Source organism: Oncorhynchus masou, chromosome 3 (genome assembly GCF_036934945.1).
Source record: "Oncorhynchus masou masou isolate Uvic2021 chromosome 3, UVic_Omas_1.1, whole genome shotgun sequence".
Lineage (NCBI taxonomy): Eukaryota > Metazoa > Chordata > Actinopteri > Salmoniformes > Salmonidae > Oncorhynchus > Oncorhynchus masou.
In genome coordinates this window covers 41,319,399-41,340,324 of record NC_088214.1, presented here as the reverse complement: position 1 = coordinate 41,340,324, position 20,926 = coordinate 41,319,399, and the positions used below count along the sequence as shown (strand labels likewise).

Sequence of the window (20,926 nt, the reverse complement as noted above, 5' to 3'; positions counted from 1 at the left end):
ACATCACAGAAGACTGAAATATAACAAAACAGTTTGACATAGAAACAGGATTTTGGGCTTAAAAAATAAATATATAATGTTGATTAATTATGAAAAATATGAATAACATTCCACCCATGAGGCTAGTAGGTCATTAGACTGCAGGAAAGGGCTACCCCACACACACACCGCTCCTCCCTCCACCACCCATGTCTGACCTTGTGACTTCTCCTTTTGACTCTGACCTTTGACACTGAGCTCTTTCCGTTAGACTTTCTATGAAACGGTCAGTATGATGCGTCAGGTGTCCCATCAACACATCACTCTGCTGCACGGTGTCTGTGTTCGCAACCATGACAGTAAGTCATCCTTCCTTCCTCTTATTTTGAATCTTAAACTGAGACTCTGCGATATGCCACAAGCCGCAGGAAGAACCTAAGTTAATGCAGATGAGCGCCATGCAAGACTATGTACTCGCATATCTGTGCATGTACATCTGTACCCTTCACACTCCGAAAACATGATATCGGCACGACAACAACTCGGGAGAAGTTTACTCTCCGCTTCATGCTCTTAGTTGTTGTGGAAGTTGATACCCGATACTGCTGATTAGTTTGCATCACTGAAGGTTAGGACATAGATTGTCTGCATATACCGTATATTGTGGAAAATGTCTCTGACAGCAAAATAATAATTTTTTACATTTTTATTAAGTTGCAACCTACTCATACTTTTCTATCTGAAATAGGCTAGACTTTTTGTTGAACCTCTAACTGTGTGTGTGTATGGTGTTGTCGCTGTTCAGATATCATTGTGGAGGAGCATGTGACGCTGGGTCCTCTGGATGTGTTCATGCGGAGGCATCGTCTTGAACTCAGCGCCTCCTGGAAGTACCAGGTGGCCAAACAACTGACCGGCGCCCTCAGCTACCTGGTGAGATGTGATGAGACGAGACACAGTTGCCATTTGACACTACAGGGCCAAACCGAGCTGTACTGGGCTGCGCTGATGGGGGGGAAAAACAGCATAGACCAGCATAAATGTCAAGCCTGTCCATGCTGGTCAAGCTGGTCTGACCAGCATGGTCTCGCTGATTAGGCTAGCTGAATAGCTGGTCAAGCAGGTGATTCTGGTGACCAACTCATGCTGGTATGCTGATGACCAAGCTGTTCAATGCTGGTCAATCTGGTCTGCAAAAGCACACCCATCATTATCATATTTCCCAGATTGCTCTATTGCGATTGTTTTAATTGTTTGTTTCAATATCTGTGTTTTTGCATGTTCTTTGGTTGATAAATTAATTGATGAATTAATCTTATGCTACACAAAGATAAATAACGGCCATTTTTCTAAACTAATCCAATCTGTTAGTTGACTTGTTGAACCCGTTATTGAAATGGTTGTTCCAGTTTAGGTTGTCTCATTTATTCATTTTTCTAACACTGGCAGTCATTCTGAATGCCATTGTGGGTGAATACAAGTTAAAATTGTTGGACATCCCCACTCTGACTGGATAGGAATTGAACATCACTTTGCAAGCCAGCATGTGACTTTACCAGTGTCGAAAACACAATGAAAGCTGGTCACCAGCGAAATCACAGTGAAGGCACAAGAAAAAAGAAAAAAAAGGCTGGTCACCAGCATGACCAAAATCAAATCAAATCAAATTTTATTTGTCACATACACATGGTTAGCAGATGTTAATGCGAGTGTAGCAAAATGCTTGTGCTTCTAGTTCCGACAATGCAGTAATAACCAACGAGTAATCTAGCTAACAATTCCAAAACTACTACCTTATACACATAAGTGTAAAGGGATAAAGAATATGTACATAAAGATATATGAATGAGTGATGGTACAGAGCGGCATAGGCAAGATGCAGTAGATGGTATCGAGTACAGTATATACATATGAGATAAGTATGTAAACAAAGTGGCATAGTTTAAAGTGGCTAGTGATACATGTATTACATAAAGATGCAGTAGATGATATAGAGTACAGTATATACGTATACATATGAGATAAATAATGTAGGGTATGTAAACATTATATTAAGTAGCATTGTTTAAAGTGGGTAGTGATATATTTTACATCAATTCCCATTATCAAAGTGGCTGGAGTTGAGTCAGTGTGTTGACAGCAGCCACTCAATGTTAGTGGTGGCTGTTTAATAGTCTGATGGCCTTGAGATAGAAGCTGTTTTTCAGTCTCTCGGTCCCAGCTTTGATGCACCTGTACTGACCTCGCCTTCTGGACGATAGCGGGGTGAACAGGCAGTGGCTCGGGTGGTTGTTGTCCTTGATGATCTTTATGGCCTTCCTGTGACATCGGGTGGTGTAGGTGTTCTGGAGGGCAGGTAGTTTGCCCCCGGTGATGCGTTGTGCAGACCTCACTACCCTCTGGAGAGCCTTACGGTTGTGGGCGGAGCAGTTGCCGTACCAGGCGGTGATACAGCCCGACAGGATGCTCTCGATTGTGCATCTGTAGAAGTTTGTGTGCTTTTGGTGACAAGCCAAATTTCTCCAGCCTCCTGAGGTTGAAGAGGCGCTGCTGCGCCTTCTTCACAATGCTGCCTGTGTGGGTGGACCAATACACTTTGTCTGTGATGTGTACGCCGAGGAACTTAAAACATACTACCCTCTCCACTACTGTTCCATCAATGTGGATAGGGAGGTGTTCCCTCTGCTGTTTCCTGAAGTCCACAATCATCTCCTTAGTTTTGTTGACGTTGAGTGTGAGGTTATTTTCCTGACACCACACTCCGAGGGCCCTCACCTCCTCCCTGTCGGCCGTCTCGTCATTGTTGGTAATCAAGCCTACCACTGTTGTGTCGTCCGCAAACTTGATGATTGAGTTGGAGGCGTGCGTGGCCACGCAGTCGTGGGTGAACAGGGAGTACAGGAGAGGGCTCAGAATGCACCCTTGTGGGGCCCCAGTGTTGAGGATCAGCGGGGTGGAGATGTTGTTACCTACCCTCACCACCTGGGGGCGGCCCGTCAGGAAGTCCAGTACCCAGTTGCACAGTGCGGGGTCGAGACCCAGGGTCTCGAGCTTGATGACGAGTTTGGAGGGTACTATGGTGTTAAATGCTGAGCTGTAGTCGATGAACAGCATTCTCAAAGCACTTCATGATGACGGAAGTGAGTGCTACAGGGCGGTAGTCGTTTAGCTCAGTTACCTTAGCTTTCTTGGGAACAGGAACAATGGTGGCCCTCTTGAAGCATGTGGGAACAGCAGACTGGGATTGGGATTGATTGAATATGTCCGTAAACACACCAGCCAGCTGGTCTGCGCATGCTCTGAGGGCGCGGCTGGGGATGCCGTCTGGGCCTGCAGCCTTGCGAGGGTTAACACGTTTAAATGTTTTACTCACCTCGGCTGCAGTGAAGGAGAGTCCGCATGTTTTGGTTGCGGGCCGTGTCAGTGGCACTGTATTGTCCTCAAAGCGGGCAAAAAAGTTATTTAGTCTGCCTGGGAGCAAGGCATCCTGGTCCGTGACTGGGCTAGTTTTCTTTTTGTAATCCGTGATTGACTGTAGACCCTGCCACATACCTCGTGTCTGAGCCGTTGAATTGCGACTCTACTTTGTCCCTATACTGACGCTGAGCTTGTTTGATTGCCTTGCGGAGGGAATAGCTACACTGTTTGTATTCGGTCATGTTTCCGGTCCGGTATTCATCAATGTTGTTGTTTGACGCAATATGACGCAATACGAAACATATCCCAGTCCACCAGCCTATGCTGGTCTATGCAAAAAAGAAAATCCAAAATGGAGGCCTGGTTATGCATTCCCCATAGTTACAGTTACTGGAACCGTGGTAGAAAGGACAATGTGAACAGAAAATACCAGAGCCGGTCCAGTATGATTCATGTCGACCCCATAGTATGAATCGGGCATAGAAATGTGCCATTATAATAACATTGCATTCTATAATCTAATGTAGAATGTAATGGTCTTGGAACTTGGTGCCAACTCGGACAATACAGTAGTAGTAGTTTGTCAAACTTTCATAGATCTACCTGGCTCTAGACCTGACTCTTCCCTGTGTTCCTGTCCCCTACAGGAGGATAAGAAGCTGGTCCATGGCTATGTGTGTGCTAAGAACGTCCTAGTGGAGCGGGATGGCCTAGAGGGAGAGACTGGGCCCTTCATCAAACTGAGTAGCCCTGGGGTCTCCATCTCCACACTCAACATACAAGGTGTGTGTGTGGTGTGTGCGTCTCTGTGTGTCTGCCCCCCCCCCCAGCTGACAAGGCTGTGTTGTATTACAGAGTGTGTGGAGAGGATCCCATGGATCGCCCCAGAGTGTGTGAGGAACAGCCAGGCCCTGAGTGTTGCGGTGGATAAGTGGGGATTTGGCACCACACTGTGGGAGATCTGCTATGAGGGAGTTGCTCCTCTCAAGGACAAGAAACTCATAGAGGTACACCCACACTTCCCCTGACAAGACAGTGAGCAACACAATCTCTCACTCACAACCACCCCCAGACTCCTGCGACATAGCCTAACTATTCTTTAAAAAAAAATGTTTCCTTCATTTACCTAGGAGAGATATCTATTTTAGAAGGGAGGTCTTGAGTTATTTCATTGAATACACCTAGCATATCACTTAGAAGCAAGGTATTGGAATCAGTATTGGAACAGTCTTGGTTCTGATCCATCTCCTCTCTTTCTCTCTGTGAGAAGAAGGAGATGTTTTACTCAGCCCAGTGTTCCCTGGTGACCCCAGACTGCCCCCAGCTGGCTGAGCTCATCACCAAGTGCATGAACTACGACCCCAAGAGGAGGCCCTTCTTCAGGGCCATTGTCAGGGACCTCACCGGGGTGGCCGAGCAGAGTAAGAGGACAAACCTTTTTATCTGTCTCTGTTGTTCTTGTTGTTATTATCACCTGCATGTGTATGTGCATGTGTGCACCTGTGTTTACATAGGGTAATACATAGGGTTATCTCTGTGTGGCCCTTCCCCCAGACCCAGTCCTGCCACCTGGTAGGATGCCCATCCAGGAAGTGGACCCCACTGTGTTTGATACGAGGTTCCTCAGGAAAATTGATAACCTGGGAGAGGTAGGGACTCTCTTAATACATGTATACTTTACTTTTGTGGTGCTTGTCCCCATTTTGAAGGGGCAATCTGTGATTGGTACGTACATTTTTTTTTTTAAATTATAGCCATTGATTCGTGAAGAATATATATCTTATATTTAATTTAACTAGGCAAGTCAGTTGCCTACCGGGGAGCAGTGGGTTAACTGCCTTGTTCAGGGGCAGAACGAAAGAACACCTTGTCAGCTCTGGGATTCGATCCAGAAACCCAACGCTCTAACCACTAGGCTACCTGCCACCCCAATGCTTCATTGAGCTTTGTTTCATTGTCTTACCCCATCAGAACCCAAAATATGAGTGGCAAGGTGACCGCTTAGTTTTTTTCATCCTAGTAATACCCATGTAATGTGACGATTGAGGTATGTAATTGTGTGTGTGGTATGCATATGAACTGTACTTGTTTGGGTTAATATGTGCTCTAGAATTGCTCGTGTTGTGTGCGTCTACTGTGCAGGGTCACTTTGGTAAGGTGGAGCTGTGTCAGTATGACCCCCATGGGGACGGCCGAGGGGAGCTGGTGGCGGTCAAGTCTCTGAAGCCAAACAGCAAAGGCCAGCTGCCCTGCCATCTGAGAAGAGAGATAGATACCATGAGAGAACTGTACCACCACAACATTGTCAAATACAAAGGAGTGTGTAGCGAGGAGGGTGAGGAGGACAATGCATGCACTCCTACATACACACCTAAATGTATACTGTATGTAAATATACTATACACACACACACACACACACACACTTGTGTGAACATCGTGTTTCTTTGTCTAGGTGGGAGGACCACTAAGCTGATTATGGAGTACCTGCCAGCGGGGAGCCTGAAGGACTACCTTCCCAAAAGAAAACACCAGACTGACCTCAAGAGACTTCTCAACTACGCCCTCCAGATCTGCCAGGTATTGTAGTATGGATCTTTATTAATAACCCCCAAAATTGAATTTCATTGTTTTAACTAGCCCCTATAGGTATTTATGTACGTACTGCGGTTTCTGATTTATGGAGAGTGTTGGACATTCTAAAGCATTGCAGTCCTTGTTTATATATAAACTTTCTGCTACTTTCAAAGAAATGAAGATCGTCGGTAACTGTGGCTGGTACTATATGGGAAAGTTGTGTTGGAATGTTTCAACTACTCCCAGAAACCACAAGACTGCCAGGTAAATAGCTATAAAAGTATACAAACTACAAAAACAAGTGAAAATGTGTGTGTGTGTCTCTCTCAGGGAATGGATTACTTGGGATCCCAGAGGTTCATCCACCGGGATTTGGCGGCCAGGAACGTTCTGGTGGAGAACGAGAGCACAGTGAAGATCGCAGACTTTGGCCTGACCAAGAGCATGAAGGAGGACAAGAGTTACTACACTGTCAAAGAGGACACCGAAAGCCCTGTGTTCTGGTGAGAAACATAGAAATAGAATGACAAGGCCAGGTCCCAGAACTTAACTTGATGGTTCACTCCCAAAACAAAGAGATACGGTCACATGCCATTTAAAAGCCTGGAAGTCAGTCTATCGTTGCTATCTGTGATGGATCAGATTAAAACCTCTAATGATCTTGACAGGTTGGGGCTCATTGTATTGATAAGTAGATACCAAACAGAAGAAATCAAACTGAAAAAAGGGAGGGACTACCTCAACTTGAACAATAAGAAATGCTTATCTCCAGGTTTTTTTTGAAAACATTTTGCTACAGTATGTGTTGCCTTATAGGTATGCTCCTGAGTGCCTGGTGGGCTCTAAGTTCTACCCTGCGTCTGACGTGTGGTCTTTCGGAGTGACCCTCTATGAGCTGATGACCTACTGCGAGTCAAGCAGCAGTCCTGAGCCGGTAAAGAACTTTCTCTCTGTGTTTACCTCACTTCACTATGAAAATAGTTTTATACAAATGTGTTAAACTTTATTGATTTGACAAAACACTAGGAGTCAGACATTTGAACATTTACTGTATCTGATGTCTTCGTTCATCAAGCTAGCCCTTGTCTGTTATGGGATCAAATTATTCTGCAATTCAATACTCTGACCTTTCTCCCTAAATGTGCACTTCATGGATTTTAAAGAAAATGACTAGAGTAAGAAATATGGAGGAAACTCCTTCCCCAAGCTTGCACCAATCCAATCATTTTAAATGCATGGGAAGAAGTGCATGAGCGTATACTTTGAGAGAAAAGACTTGGGTGTAGGTACGGCCACCTGTTTTGGTTTTGATCATGTGACATGGTTGTTCACAGGTATTTTTGAAGTTGCTTAGACCAAGCGAGGGTAAGATGACTCTCACCCGATTGGTGGAATTTCTGATAGACGGCAAGAGGCTGCCATGTCCACCTCGCTGCCCAGACACGGTAAGAGAACTCCGGGAAGTGGTGTCATCTGTTCACCAAGGCTGTAGTCTTTCCTTCTTTCATCTGAAAGCTAAAGCTCCGGGATGAGGTTTTCCCAAGGTACGAGTTTAGGATCAGCTTCCGATCCCCCAATCCTAAGCTTAACCATTAGTGGGGAAAATGCTAAATAGACCTAAGATCGTCTAAGTGCAACTTCGCTCCAAACTAAGGATAATAGTACCCTTTCTAAATACACATTCAGTAGTGTTATTCTATACTTAAACTATCCTCAATAGGAATGAGTGGGAATAGAACATCCTGCACATCCGATGGTTCCGAGCAGGTGCTGGGCTATCAAAGTCAATGTTTACAGCATTCACTCACTGCTGTAGAATGCAGAGAAAAATGGGGCAATTCAAGAGGGTGCTATGAAATGAATGTCAAAACTTAGTTTTATTTGCCCTGTCATTACACATTATCTAGAATGAATCATTAGATTGTTCTCTACAATATTATAACCTTTAATATACTTGTACTTGACTGTTGATTTAAATAGAAACGTTACTAGTTAGAGGTGCTTCTGCTGGTTGGACCAATCAAAATCAACGTGATACCGTCATAATTTTTACTTCCAGATCCTTCACTTTCATTGCCTATGACCACAATCAATCTGCATTGAGAGAGGCCGTTTCTATGGCGATTTAAAGGGAAAGACTAAATGAATGGCTTTTGGTTGGGATATGTACGTGTCGTCCCCACAGTGACCATACATACACATCCCAATCAGAAGCCATGGATTACAGACAACATCCGCACAAAAGACAAGAGCTGCCCCTTTCAAGGAGCGGGACACTAATCTGGACGCTTAGAAGTAATCCTGCTATGCCCTCCGACCAACCATCAAACAGGCAAAGCCTCAATAAAGGACTAAGATTGCATCCTACTACACCGGCTCTGATGCTCATTGGATGTGGCAGGACTTGCAAACTATTACCGATTACAAAGGGAAACCCAGCCATGAGCTGACCAGTGATGCAAGCCTTGCATGAGAGCACCAGCTGTTCCGAACAACTGTGGTCACACTCTCTGTAGCTGATGTCAGTAAGACCTTTTAAACGTGTCAACATTCACAAGGCCGCAGGGCCAGACGGATTACCAGGACTCCATACTCAGAATGCTCTGATCAACTGGCAAGTGTCTTCACTGACATTTTCAACCTCTACCTGACCGAGTCTGTAATATCTCCATGATTTGAAAAGAGCACCGTAGTCCCTGTGCTCAAGAACACCAAGGTAACCTGCCTAAATGACTACCACCCTGTAGCACACGTCTGTAGCAAAGAAGTGCTTTGAAAGGCTGGTCATGGTTCACATCAACAGCATCCTCCCGGATATCCTAGACCCACTCCAATTCGCATACCGCCCCAACAGATCCACAGATAACACAATCTCCATTGCACTCCACACTGCCCTTTCCCACCTGGACAAAAGCAACACCTACGTGAGAATATTGTTTGCTGACTACAGCTCAGCGTTCAACACCATAGTGCCCTCAAAGCTCATCACTAAGCTAAGGGCCCTGGGACTAAACACCTCCCTCTGCAACTGAATCCTGGACTTCCTGACAGGCTGCCCCCAGGTGGTAAGGGTAGGCAACAACCCATCTGCCACGCTAATCCTCAACACGGAGGCCCCTCAGGGGTGCGTGCTTAGTCCCCTCCTGTTCTCTCTGTTCACACACACACACACAACTGCGATGGATCATTGGGGATCATTCAATATTCCCTTTCTTTTGCTGTTCTGTGAAATCATCTCATGTGAAGAGTCAACTAATTTTTATTAAAGTTAAATTCGTAACTAAATTGTTTTTTACATTTATATTGGAAGGAATTTGCAATTGTCTACTTATGATAAGGTAAAAGGTTTATGTTTCTGTCTCCATATGATATGGTAAATATATCCAATGCAAAAAAACATCTCCATTTTGTAACGGCCGTCGTCGGTGGAAGAAGGTGAGGACCAAGGTGCAGCGTGGTATGTGTCCATATTTATTAAATGAACACGGAAATAACAAAATAACAAAGAGAAATGACCGAAAACAGTTCTGGCTGGTGCAGACACACAACAAAAAACAGAAAACAATCACCCACGAAACACAATAGAAAACAGGCTACCTAAATATGGTTCTCAATCTGGGACAACGATTGACAGCTGCCTCTGATTCAGAACCATTCCAGGCCAAACACAGAAATAGCAAATCATAGAAAAACTAACAGACAACCCACCCAACTCACGCCCTGACCATAATAAAACAAAGTCATAATCAAATAACTAAGGTCAGAACGTGACAGTATCCCCCCTCCCAAAGGTGCGGACTCCAGCCTCAAAACCTAAACCTATAGGGGAGGGTCTGGGTGGGTGTCTGTCCGCGGTGTCGGCTCTGGCGCAGGACGTGGACCCCACTCCACCATAGTCCTTCTCCGCCTCTTTACCCGCCTCCGTGGCCTCTTTAACGCGGCGACCCTCGCCGCCGACCTTTGACTGGGGACCCAAGCCACGGGTCCCGAAGGGACGGGAGATCCCGGCAGCACCGGACGGTCGGGAGACTCCGGCAGCTCTGGAGCGAAGGGCGATTCTGGCAGCTCCTGGTTGACAGACGGCTCTGGCGGCTGACTGGCGGCTCCTGGCTGACTGGCGGCTCCTGGCTGACTGGTGGCACCTGGCTGACTGGTGGCACCTGGCTGACTGGCGGCTCCTGGCTGACTGGCGGCACCTGGCTGACCGGCGGCTCTGGCAGCTCCTGACTGACCGGCGGCTCTGGCAGCTCCTGACTGACCGGCGGCTCTGGCAGCTCCTGACTGACCGGCGGCTCTGGCAGCTCCTGACTGACCGGCGGCTCTGGCAGCTCCTGACTGGCGGGCGGCTCTGGCAGCTCAGGACAGATGGGAGACTCTGGCAGAGCTGGACAGGCGGGAGCACCTGTAGGAAGGAGACAGAGACAGCCTAGTGCGGGGGGCTGCCACCAGGGGGGCTGGTGCGTGGAGGTTGCACCGGATAGACCGGGAACGAGCACTGGAGCTCTCGAGCACCGAGCCTGCCCAACCTTACCTGGTTGATTGCTCCCCGTAGCCAGGCCAGTGTGGCGAGGTGGAATAGCCCGCACTGGGCTGTGCTGGCGAAACGGGGACACCATGCGTAAGGCTGGTGCCATGTACCCCGGCCCGAGGAGACGCACTGGGAGACCAGATGCGCTTAGCCGGCTTCATGGCACCTGGCTCAATGCCCACTCTAGCCCGGCCGATACGAGGCGCTGCTATGTATCACACTGGGGACACCGTGGCTGTGGCCTACCCAGTTTGATCTCAAGTTCCATAAATTATTCAATATGTATTTATTTTATTACATTGTTAAAAGAGATTTCTATGGGTAATTGTAATATAATGTAACAAAAATAGTCCGCGACAATCAAGTTGGCTTCTGACCATTTTAGTTACATAAAAAAAATGTATATGGTGGTTTACCTGAACAACCTGGCAATGTCACGTGGCTTAACCTTGAAGAGCTAGCAAACTCTGCCACGTTAGCTTACTCGAATTGACTCACCAGCTCAGGTCATTTAGTAGTTCTAGGAGTTTTATGGCAAACCAAATGTCGATCGCTATTTTTTTTTTCAAAAAAAGACGTCTGGAGGAAAAGGATTGTGTCACGCCCTGACCATAGAGAGCCTTTTTATTCTCTATTTTGGTTAAGTCGGGGTGTGACTAGTGGGGGGTGTTCCTATCTAGGTTGTTTCTTTCTATGTTGGACTGGTATGGTTCCCAATCAGAGGCAGCTGTTTATCGTTGTCTTTGATTGGGGATCATGTTTAGGCAGCCATTTCCCCACTGTGTTTTATGGGATCTTGTTTGTGTGTAGTTGCCTGTGAGCACTCCGTGACTTCACTTTTTTGTTTGCTGTTTGTTTTTGTGAGTTTTATCTGATTAAACATGTGGAACTCTACGTACGCTGCGCCTTGGTCCGTTAATTCATTAGACAATCGTGACAGAAGATCCCACCACACCAGGACCAAGCAGCGTGCCCAGGAGGAGATGGCATCCTGGGCTTGGGAGGAGAAAATATCCTGGACTTGGGAGGAAATCTTGGCAGGACACAAAAGCATGCCGTGGAAGCAGACGCAAGGATAGAAGGGAGGACAACGATGACGCCAGGGTTCGCGGCCACAAGGAAAGCCCAAGAAACAGCCCACATCTTTTTTGGAGGGGGCACACGAGGTGGTCGGCGGAGCCGAGGAATGAGCCAGAGACCGTCAGGGAGTCAAAGGAGGAACTCGATGAAAGATTCCGGAGAGAGGTGGTGGCGATGAGAGTGCTGCAGAGCTGGCGTGCTGAGGAGCGTGACACCAGTCCGGTGTCATCTGCACCAGTTTCACGCATCTGGCCTCAAGTGCGCCTCCCCAGTCCGGTTCGTCCTGGGTCTCCTCCACGCACTCGCCCTGAGGTGAGTGTCTCCATTCCGGTACAATTTGTGCCGGCCCGACGCACCAGGTCTCCAGTGCGCCTCCACAGCCCAGTACGTTCTGTGCTAGCTCCCCGCACTCGCCATGAGGAGTATGTCATCTGTCCGGGCCAATTTGTGCCGGCTCTACGCACCAGACCTCCAGTACGCCTCCACAGTCTGGTACGTTCTGTACCTGCACCTCGCACTCGCCCTGAAGTGCGCGTCACCAGTCCGGTGCAACCTGGGCCGGCCCCATGCATCATGCCTCCAGTGTGCCTCCCCAGTCCGGTGACTGTTCACAGTCCGGAGCCTCCGGCAACGGTCCCCGGTCCGGAGCCTCCGGCGACGGTCCCCGGTCCGGAGCCTCTGGCGACGGTCCCCGGTCCGGAGCCTCCGGCGACGGTCCCCGGTCCGGAGCCTCTGGCGACGGTCCACGGTCCGGAGCCCTCCAATGCGCCGGTGCCCAGTCCAGGCAATCTGTCCAGTCCTGCCCCATGGCAGGAGTCTTCTTCTGCGACAATGTCCAGTCCGAGCACGGCGTCCAGTCCCGCTCCAAGGCCGGAGCCTTCCTTTGCACCGGTGCCCAGTCCGGGCGTGTTCCTATCTAGGTTGTTTCTTTACATGTTGGCCTGGTATGGTTCCCAATCAGAGGCAGCTGTTTATCGTTGTCACTGATTGGGGATCATATTTAGGCAGCCATTTGCCCACTGTTTTGTGGGATCTTGTTTGTGTGTAGTTGCCGGTGAGCACTCCATGACTTCACAATTTTCAATTGCTGTTTATTGTTTTTGTGAGTTTCATCTGATTAAACATGTGGAACTCTACGTACGCTGCGCCTTGGTCTGTTAATTCATTAGACGATCGTGACAGAGTGTGTGCCAGAAAATAATTTGGATCAATCTACCGATAGCTTCCAGAATGAGACATTAAAAGGTGGCGCCAGGATAGAAACAACCGCAATCTCCATCACAACCGCCAATGCCATGTTGAGCAAGGCATGCTTGCCTACCCCACTGACTCCTATCGTTCTTGATGCTGCAGGCGATGGTGAACCTGCAGTAGGTCCACCGACAGATTTGTCTGCCGTTGATGAACCAGCCTGTCAACCACATCTAGCAAAGTTCCCTTCAAGTATGATAAATGGCAAATCACACTGCTTCTCTTCGAGGTGGTATGACCAGTTCGTGTGGATTTGTCTGCACAAAGAATTTCTCTGAAAATACTTGAAGTGCTGCAACCCCTGGAGTTGGATCCCACTCTGTGTGTGTTTTTGTTTCAATGGCGCTTCAGTCATGTCAGGGAACAGAGGAGGGGTACATGTCCTACTAAATCAAACATTTAAGCAAGCGGTGTATGTGCATTGCAACTCCCACCGTTTGAATTTGGTTCTGTGCACCGCAGCAAAAGTGGCGGGACATGTCCGTACTTTTTTTGACACAGTAAATCAGCTACACACATTTATGAGTGGATCCCACAGACATGATCGATTCATAGAAGTACAGAAAGAGTTGCATCCCGATAGACCGTGTATCGAGCTAGAAAGATCCGCGGATGTATGATGGAGTTCAAAATCAGGGTCTGTGAGTAAAGTGCTGTTACTGCTCAATGTCATTTTAGAGGTTCTTGCAGATTTTTCAGAGGCTTGTTGACAAACCAAATTAGTTTTTATTCCTGTTAGTCACGTTTAGTAAATTGTTCGACACTAGTGATTTTGCTAGTGATTTTGCTAGGGTTTACAAAGCTCTACATTATCTGTGACGGACTGTATTGGTTTAATTGAAATCCTCAAAAGCAGCTTTTCTATGTTCAGAGATAACTCAGGGGGAGACTTTGATAAAGTTCTCAAGCTAACTGAAGAGATGATGATTAAGCATGATGTTAGTCATTGGGATGTGAGCGCATCACGGCAGCGAAAACTGCCTGTAAAATTGGCAGACAGTGTAGTCACATCTTCATTAAGGAAAACATCCAGCATCAAGAGTGACAGTGACCCGAGGCAACTTTGGAATAATATTCTAGACAGACAACTGAGTTAAACTCAAGATTTGACCCATATGGGATCATGCAAGCGGAAGCCTCCTTTTCCAAAGAATCCCAAACCTGCGGCCTTAAAGAGCAGCTGAAGACCTTGTGCGATCATTATGCAATATCAATTGAGGATGCTGAATTCACTGTTTTTATTCAGCAGTTGAGTTGCAAAATTAACATGGGAAAGAGTGACTTTTCGTCCATAATGAGTGTACTTGACAGCTGCCCTGATGATATTTTCCATAATATAAACTGTTAAAGATCATTGTCACACTTCCAATGACATCATGCAGTGTGGAGAGACTTTTCTCAACAACAACTAGGATAAAACAATCATCTTCGCACATCAATGACAAGCGCCCGGCTGAACCACTTCAGTTTGCTGTCTTTTGAGTGTGAACTGACAGATATATTGGATTATGATGAAATCATCACCATATTCAACTCAAAGCCTCGCCGTCTGTGCCTTGTGATGTAGGTCAGGCCTTATGATGCGTCTACTAAAGGTAAGGAACCTTTTTATAGTACTACTGCCCGCCGTGGTATAAATTGTAACATCAAATCAAATTTTATTTGTCACGTACACATGGTTAGCAGATGTTAATGCGAGTGTAGTGAAATGCTTGTGCTTCTAGTTCCGACAATGTAGTAATAACCAACAAGTAATCTAGCTAACAATTCCAAAACTACGACCTTATAGACATAAGTGTAAGGGGATAAAAAAATATGTACATAAAGATATATGAATGAGTGATGGTACAGAGCAGCATAGGCAAGATACAGTAGATGTTATTGAGTACAGTATATACATATGAGATGAGTATGTAAACAAAGTGGCATAGTTCAAGTGGCTAGTGATACATGCATTACATAAAGATGCAGTAGATGACATAGAGTACAGTATATACGTATACATATGAGATGAATAATGTAGGGTATGTAAACATTATATTAGTAGCATTGCTTAAAGTGGGTAGTGATATATTTTACATAATTTCCCATCAATTCCCATTATTAAAGGGGCTGGAGTTGAGTCAGTGTGTTGGCAGCAGCCACTCAATGTTAGTAGTGGCTGTTTAACAGTCTGATGGCCTTGAGATAGAAGCTGTTTTTCAGTCTCTCGGTTCCAGCTTTGATGCACCTGTACTGACCTCGCCTTCTTCTGGATGATAGCGGGGTGAACAGGCAGTGGCTTGGGTGGTTGTTGTCCTTGATGATCTTTATGGCCTTCCTGTGACATCGGGTGGTGTAGGTGTCCTGGAGGGCAGGTAGTTTGCCCCCGGTGATGCGTTGTGCAGACCTCACTACCCTCTGGAGAGCCTTACGGTTGTGGGCGGAGCAGTTGCCGTACCAGGCGGTGATACAGCCCGACAGGATGCTCTCGATTGTGCATCTGTAGAAGTTTGTGAGTGCTTTTGGTGACAAGCCAAATTTTTTCAGCCTCCTGAGGTTGAAGAGGCGCTGCTGAGCCTTCTTCACGATGCTGTCTGTGTGGGTGGACCAATTCAGTTTGTCTGTGATGTGTACGCCGAGGAACTTAAAACTTACTACCCTCTGAACTACTGTTCCATCGATGTGGATAGGGGGGTGTTCCCTCTGCTGTTTCCTGAATTCCACAATCATCTCCTTAGTTTTGTTGATGTCGAGTGCGAGGTTATTTTCCTGACACCACCGAGGGCCCTCACCTCCTCCCTGAAGGCCGTCTCGTCGTTGTTGGTAATCAAGCCTACCACTGTTGTGTCGTCCGCAAACTTGATTGAGTTGGAGGCGTGCGTGGCCACGCAGTCGTGGGTGAACAGGTAGTACAGGAGAGGGCTCAGAATGCACCCTTGTGGGGCCCCAGTGTTGAGGATCAGCGGGGTGGAGATGTTGTTGCCTACCCTCACCACCTGGGGGCGGCCCGTCAGGAAGTCCAGTACCCAGTTGCACAGGGCGGGTCGAGACCCAGGGTCTCGAGCTTGGAGAGCACTATGGTGTTAAATGCCGAGCTGTAGTCGATGAACAGCATTCTCACATAGGTATTCCTCTTGTCCAGATGGGTTAGGGCAGTGTGCAGTGTGGTTGAGATTGCATCGTCTGTGGACCTATTTGGGCGGTAAGCAAATTGGAGTGGGTCTAGGGTGTCAGGTAGGGTGGAGGTGATATGGTCCTTGACTAGTCTCTCAAAGCACTTCATGATGACGGAAGTGAGTGCTACGGGGCAGTAGTCGTTTAGCTCAGTTACCTTAGCTTTCTTGGGAACAGGAACTATGGTGGCCCTCTTGAAGCATGTGGGAACAACAGACTGGGATAGGGATTGATTGAATATGTCCGTAAACACACCAGCCAGCTGGTCTGCGCATGCTCTGAGGGTGCGGCTGGGGATGCCGTCTGGGCCCGCAGCCTTGCGAGGGTTGACACGTTTAAATGTTTTCCTCACATCGGCTGCAGTGAAGGAGAGTCCGCATGTTTTGGTTGCGGGCCGTGTCAGTGGCACTGTATTGTCCTCAAAGCGGGCAAAAAAGTTATTTAGTCGGCCTGGGAGCAAGACATCCTGGTCCGTGACGGGGCTGGTTTTCTTTTTGTAATCCATGATTGACTGTAGACCCTGCCACACACCTCTTGTGTCTGAGCCGTTGAATTGAGATTCTACTTTGTCTCTATACTGACGCTTAGCTTGTTTGATTGCCTTGCGGAGGGAATAGCTACACTGTTTGTATTCGGTCATGTTTCCGGTCACCTTGCCCTGATTAAAAGCAGTGGTTCGCGCTTTCAGTTTCACGTGAATGCTGCCATCAATCCACGGTTTCTGGTTTGGGAATGTTTTAATCGTTGCTATGGGAACGACATCTTCAACGCACGTTCTAATGAACTCGCTTACCGAATCAGCGTATTCGTCAATGTTGTTGTTTGATGCAATACGAAACATATCCCAGTCCACGTGATGGAAGCAGTCATGGAGTGTGGAATCAGATTGGTCGGACCAGTGTTGAACAGACCTCAGCGCGGGAGCTTCTTGTTTTAGTTTCTGTCTGTAGGCAGGGATCAACAAAAAGGAGCCGTGGTCAGCTTTTCTGAAAGGAGAGCGGGGCAGGGCCTTATATGCGTCGCGGAAGTTAGAATAGCAATGATCCAAGGTTTTTCCAGCCCTGGTTGCGCAATCGATATGCTGATACAATTTAGGGAGTCTTGTTTTCAGATTAGCCTTGTTAAAATCCCCAGCTACAATGAATGCAGCCTCAGGATATATGGATTCCAGTTTGCAAAGAGTCAAATAAAGTTAGTTCAGAGCCATCGATGTGTCTGCTTGGGGGGGAATATATACGGCTGTGATTATAATCGAAGAGAATTCCCTTGGTAGATAATGCGGTCGACATTTGATTGTGAGGAATTCTAAGTCAGGTGAACAGAAGGACTTGAGTTCCTGTATGTTGTTGTGTCCACACCACGTCTCGTTAACCATGAAGCATAAGCCCCCGCCCCTCTTCTTACCAGAAAGATGTTTGTTTCTGTCGGCGCGATGCGTGGAGAAACCAGCTGGTTGCATCGACTCCGATAGCGTCTCTCCAGTGAGCCATATTTCCGTGAAGCAAAGAACGTTACTGTCTCTGATGTCCCTCTGGAATGCTACCCTTGCTCGAATTTCATCAACCTTGTTGTCAAGAGACTGGATATTGGTGAGAAGAATGCTAGAGAGTGGTGCACGATATGCCCGTCTCCGGAGTCTGACCAGAAGACCGCTTTGTTTCCCCCTTTTACGAAGTCGTTTTTTTGGGTCGTCGGCTGGGATCCATTCCGTTGTCCAAATATAGGCTTGTTTGCCCATCGATATTAAAGTGCGCCTGAAGATTGAGTTTTTATGTTGTTGGTAACTGGTCTAATGTTACCCTCTTATTATAATATGCTGGGATAGGTAACTATTTGTATGTGTAACGAAGTTGCGCCAAGTACTATGCACAAGTATAAAACGATTGTATTAAGAAATAATATATGGTGCACAAAATAAATGTAATAAATAAGTAGAAAAAATGCTTATCCAAACTTTTCTAGGCCTATCCAAAAAACAAACAAAAAGTCTGGCTACGCCACTGGTGTAATGATCATGCTGCTTAATCAGCTTCTTGATATGCCACACCTGTCAGGTGGATGGATTATCTTGGCAAAGGAGAAATGCTCACTAACAAGGATGTAAACAGATTTGTGCAAAACATTTGAGAGAAATGAGCTGGAAATTTGTACAATACATACAATACTAGCAATACAAACAGATTGTCATAGCTAGCCACCACGCATAAAATGAAGTAGTATGAATCTGTAAGTAGTTAAGCTAACCAACTAGGTTCATTGTTAGCTAGCGAGCAATCAAGTTAAGGTTCGCTAGCTAGCTAACAATACATAATACACAATACATACTCTTTAACTTGCAATGAAAACGACTTTCTGCCTAAATTAGAAACGTATGATATCTGTAAATGTAGCTAGACTCTTACCCATATACATGCAGGAACGCTTCATGGCGGAACCCCTTTAACGAAGTAAGACGTCCTGTGTCTTTTTGTTTGTACAGCTTGTTTGGCCCGTTGTGACAAGTCACTCCGATTCACACTGACCGTGTGCAGACAGTAGTCCATCACAACTTTTCTCCACTGATCATTGTCGATAGTGCCTGCTAAATTCAGGGCAGCAATGTTGTTGAGAGCAGTAGCAACGCTTTTGCAGTTCTACATGGCTAACATACCTTTCAAAAAAGCTTCAGTAGCAAGGATTATCTACTTACTGAGCAGCTCATGTTATAGACAGAAGCATGCCACATGGCAGACCAATCTGAACCCATCTCTCGGCATGTCCAGCCCATCCATTATCTCAGCCAATCATGGCTAGCGTGAAGGTTTCTGTACTTTTCCGTGGCTAAACCAACTAGGCTTGTAATTTAACAATTATATTCTTATTTACAGATGGCATACAAGTTCGTTATTAAGGCACATGAAAGTTCACATGTTCCCGAAGGCATTTCTGTAAAAAAAAAAAAAAAACATTGATGGAGAGAATTGTTTTTCAAATGCCTCTACTGTGAAGGAGTTACGTGCGACATACTCATACATATCTCTCTCCCTTTCTTTTTGTGTGTGTGTGTGTGTGTGTGTACAGGTGTACTCTCTGATGAGGAGGTGTTGGGAGTTTGACCCGGCGAACAGGATCCAGTTCAAAGGCCTGATCACAGAGCTGGAGACGCTGCTGGACGAGAGGCACAGAGGAGATAGACTGGCTGTCTGAACTGCTAGAGCTCACACATAGATGGATATATACAATAATATAATATACACTGAGTATATCAAAACATTAGGAACACCTTCCTACTATTGAGTTGCTCCCCCCACCCCTTTTTGCCCTCAGAACAGCATCAATTCGTCGGGGCCATGAACCATCCAAGGTGTCGAAAGCGTTCCACAAGGATGCTGGCCTATGTTGACTCCCATGCTTCCCAAAGTTGCGTCAAGTTGTGTGAATGTCCTTTGGGTGGTGGATCATTCTTGATACACCCGGAAAACAAGTTCTGCTTGAAGAACTGGTGGGCCTGGCACCTACTACCATACACCGTTCAAAGGCACTTACATTTCTTGCACATCACCCTCCGAATGGCACAAATACCCAATCCACGTGGGGATTTAACAAGTGACATCAGTAAGGGATCATAGCTTTCACCTGGATTCACCTGGTCAGTCTGTCGTGTAAAGAGCAGCTGTTCTTAATGTTTTGAACACACAGTGTGTATGCCATTTAGCAAACGCATCTGTCCAAATAGACAGATGGATGGATGAAAAGGCAGTCAGGCTGACAGACAGTCTAATGTCAGTTAACAGAAAAGACAGACGCATGTTAGCACAGATGGACTGACAGACAGACTGACATTGACTACTACAGACATAAAAATAGACGTAATCTAGCACAGACAAACCGATCAACATACACATGCACCGACAGACCAACACACAGAAAGACGTTAACCATCACTGACAGACAGAAAGACACACAGAAAGCACAGAAGGACAAAAGCTAAATTTCTTTACAATACAGAAACAAATTGCCCAGATGTGGGCTTGATGTGTGTGTATATATATATATATATATATATATATACTTTTCCACATACTGTACATATACAGTAACTCAAATGTATTCTGACCTTCAAATGCATGCTGCTGTCATTCACTATGTTCTTTAATACAGTATTTGTTTGTTTCTTTTTACAAGCTATTGATACACATTGTAAGTTAAATAGGACCCTTTTGGATAACTGAGTTAGTTAATTTTGTAGGGATGAAAGACATTGAGGCGGTAATTTGCGTTAGGCAACAAACAGATCTTTTAGCCGGTGTCAGAGGTGTAACCAATGATGTATATAAACCCTGGATTGCTGATGATATGCATTGGCCAATTAGAGGCTTTGAAGCCACCGGTTGGGTATATTGGCAGTCCCCAGAAGAAGCAGTCCTCCATAGGAATTCTATAGTATTTCAATTAATTGTTTCAAGGACAAAATTGCATGTATTTAAGTACTTTTCTTGTTGTATCGGGGACATTAACATTTGTATGTTTAGCTCAGATAATATACTTAAAAAGTATGCATCAACTTGTCTGTAACAGAATAAATGTGGCAACAAATTTATTCTATAGCTTCCAAGCTATTTTTTACAATGGTGGGGGAGTGCCCCCTGTCAGTCTTCTAGTGTGTTAATATACATTATTGGGTGTAAATCTTACTACAAGCTCTACACAGGCGCAAGATTCGGAGTGTTGCAAAAAAGGGACGGCTCAATATAATACGCTCCGGCATTCAACATACTATTTACTACCTGAACATTGAGACACACTGTTTCATTCCTTCCGCAGCTGTGGGGGTAGTGTTTGTCGCTTGGTTCCTTGATCTAATCTGTAGGCTACAGATCCGCAGCTGTGGGGGTAGTGTTTGTCGCTTGGTTCCTTGATCTAATCTGTAGGCTACAGATCCGCAGCTGTGGGGGTAGTG

General features: G+C 46.2%; 1 protein-coding gene across 1 annotated transcript in view; it reads left to right on the top strand.

The window, feature by feature from the left end:
* Positions 1–20,566, top strand: part of LOC135516883 (tyrosine-protein kinase JAK1-like) — a 28,425-nt gene extending 7,859 nt beyond the window's left edge. Inside the window, exons 14-25 of the mRNA XM_064940965.1 lie at positions 251–338; positions 785–912; positions 4,044–4,179; positions 4,252–4,403; positions 4,667–4,817; positions 4,951–5,045; positions 5,539–5,731; positions 5,851–5,975; positions 6,303–6,475; positions 6,789–6,906; positions 7,307–7,417; positions 19,048–20,566. Coding sequence (XP_064797037.1) covers positions 251–338; positions 785–912; positions 4,044–4,179; positions 4,252–4,403; positions 4,667–4,817; positions 4,951–5,045; positions 5,539–5,731; positions 5,851–5,975; positions 6,303–6,475; positions 6,789–6,906; positions 7,307–7,417; positions 19,048–19,173 — 1,596 coding nt within the window. The 3' untranslated portion in view covers positions 19,174–20,566. The remainder of the gene's footprint in view (positions 1–250; positions 339–784; positions 913–4,043; positions 4,180–4,251; positions 4,404–4,666; positions 4,818–4,950; positions 5,046–5,538; positions 5,732–5,850; positions 5,976–6,302; positions 6,476–6,788; positions 6,907–7,306; positions 7,418–19,047) is intronic.
* The last annotated feature ends 360 nt before the right edge of the window (positions 20,567–20,926 follow it).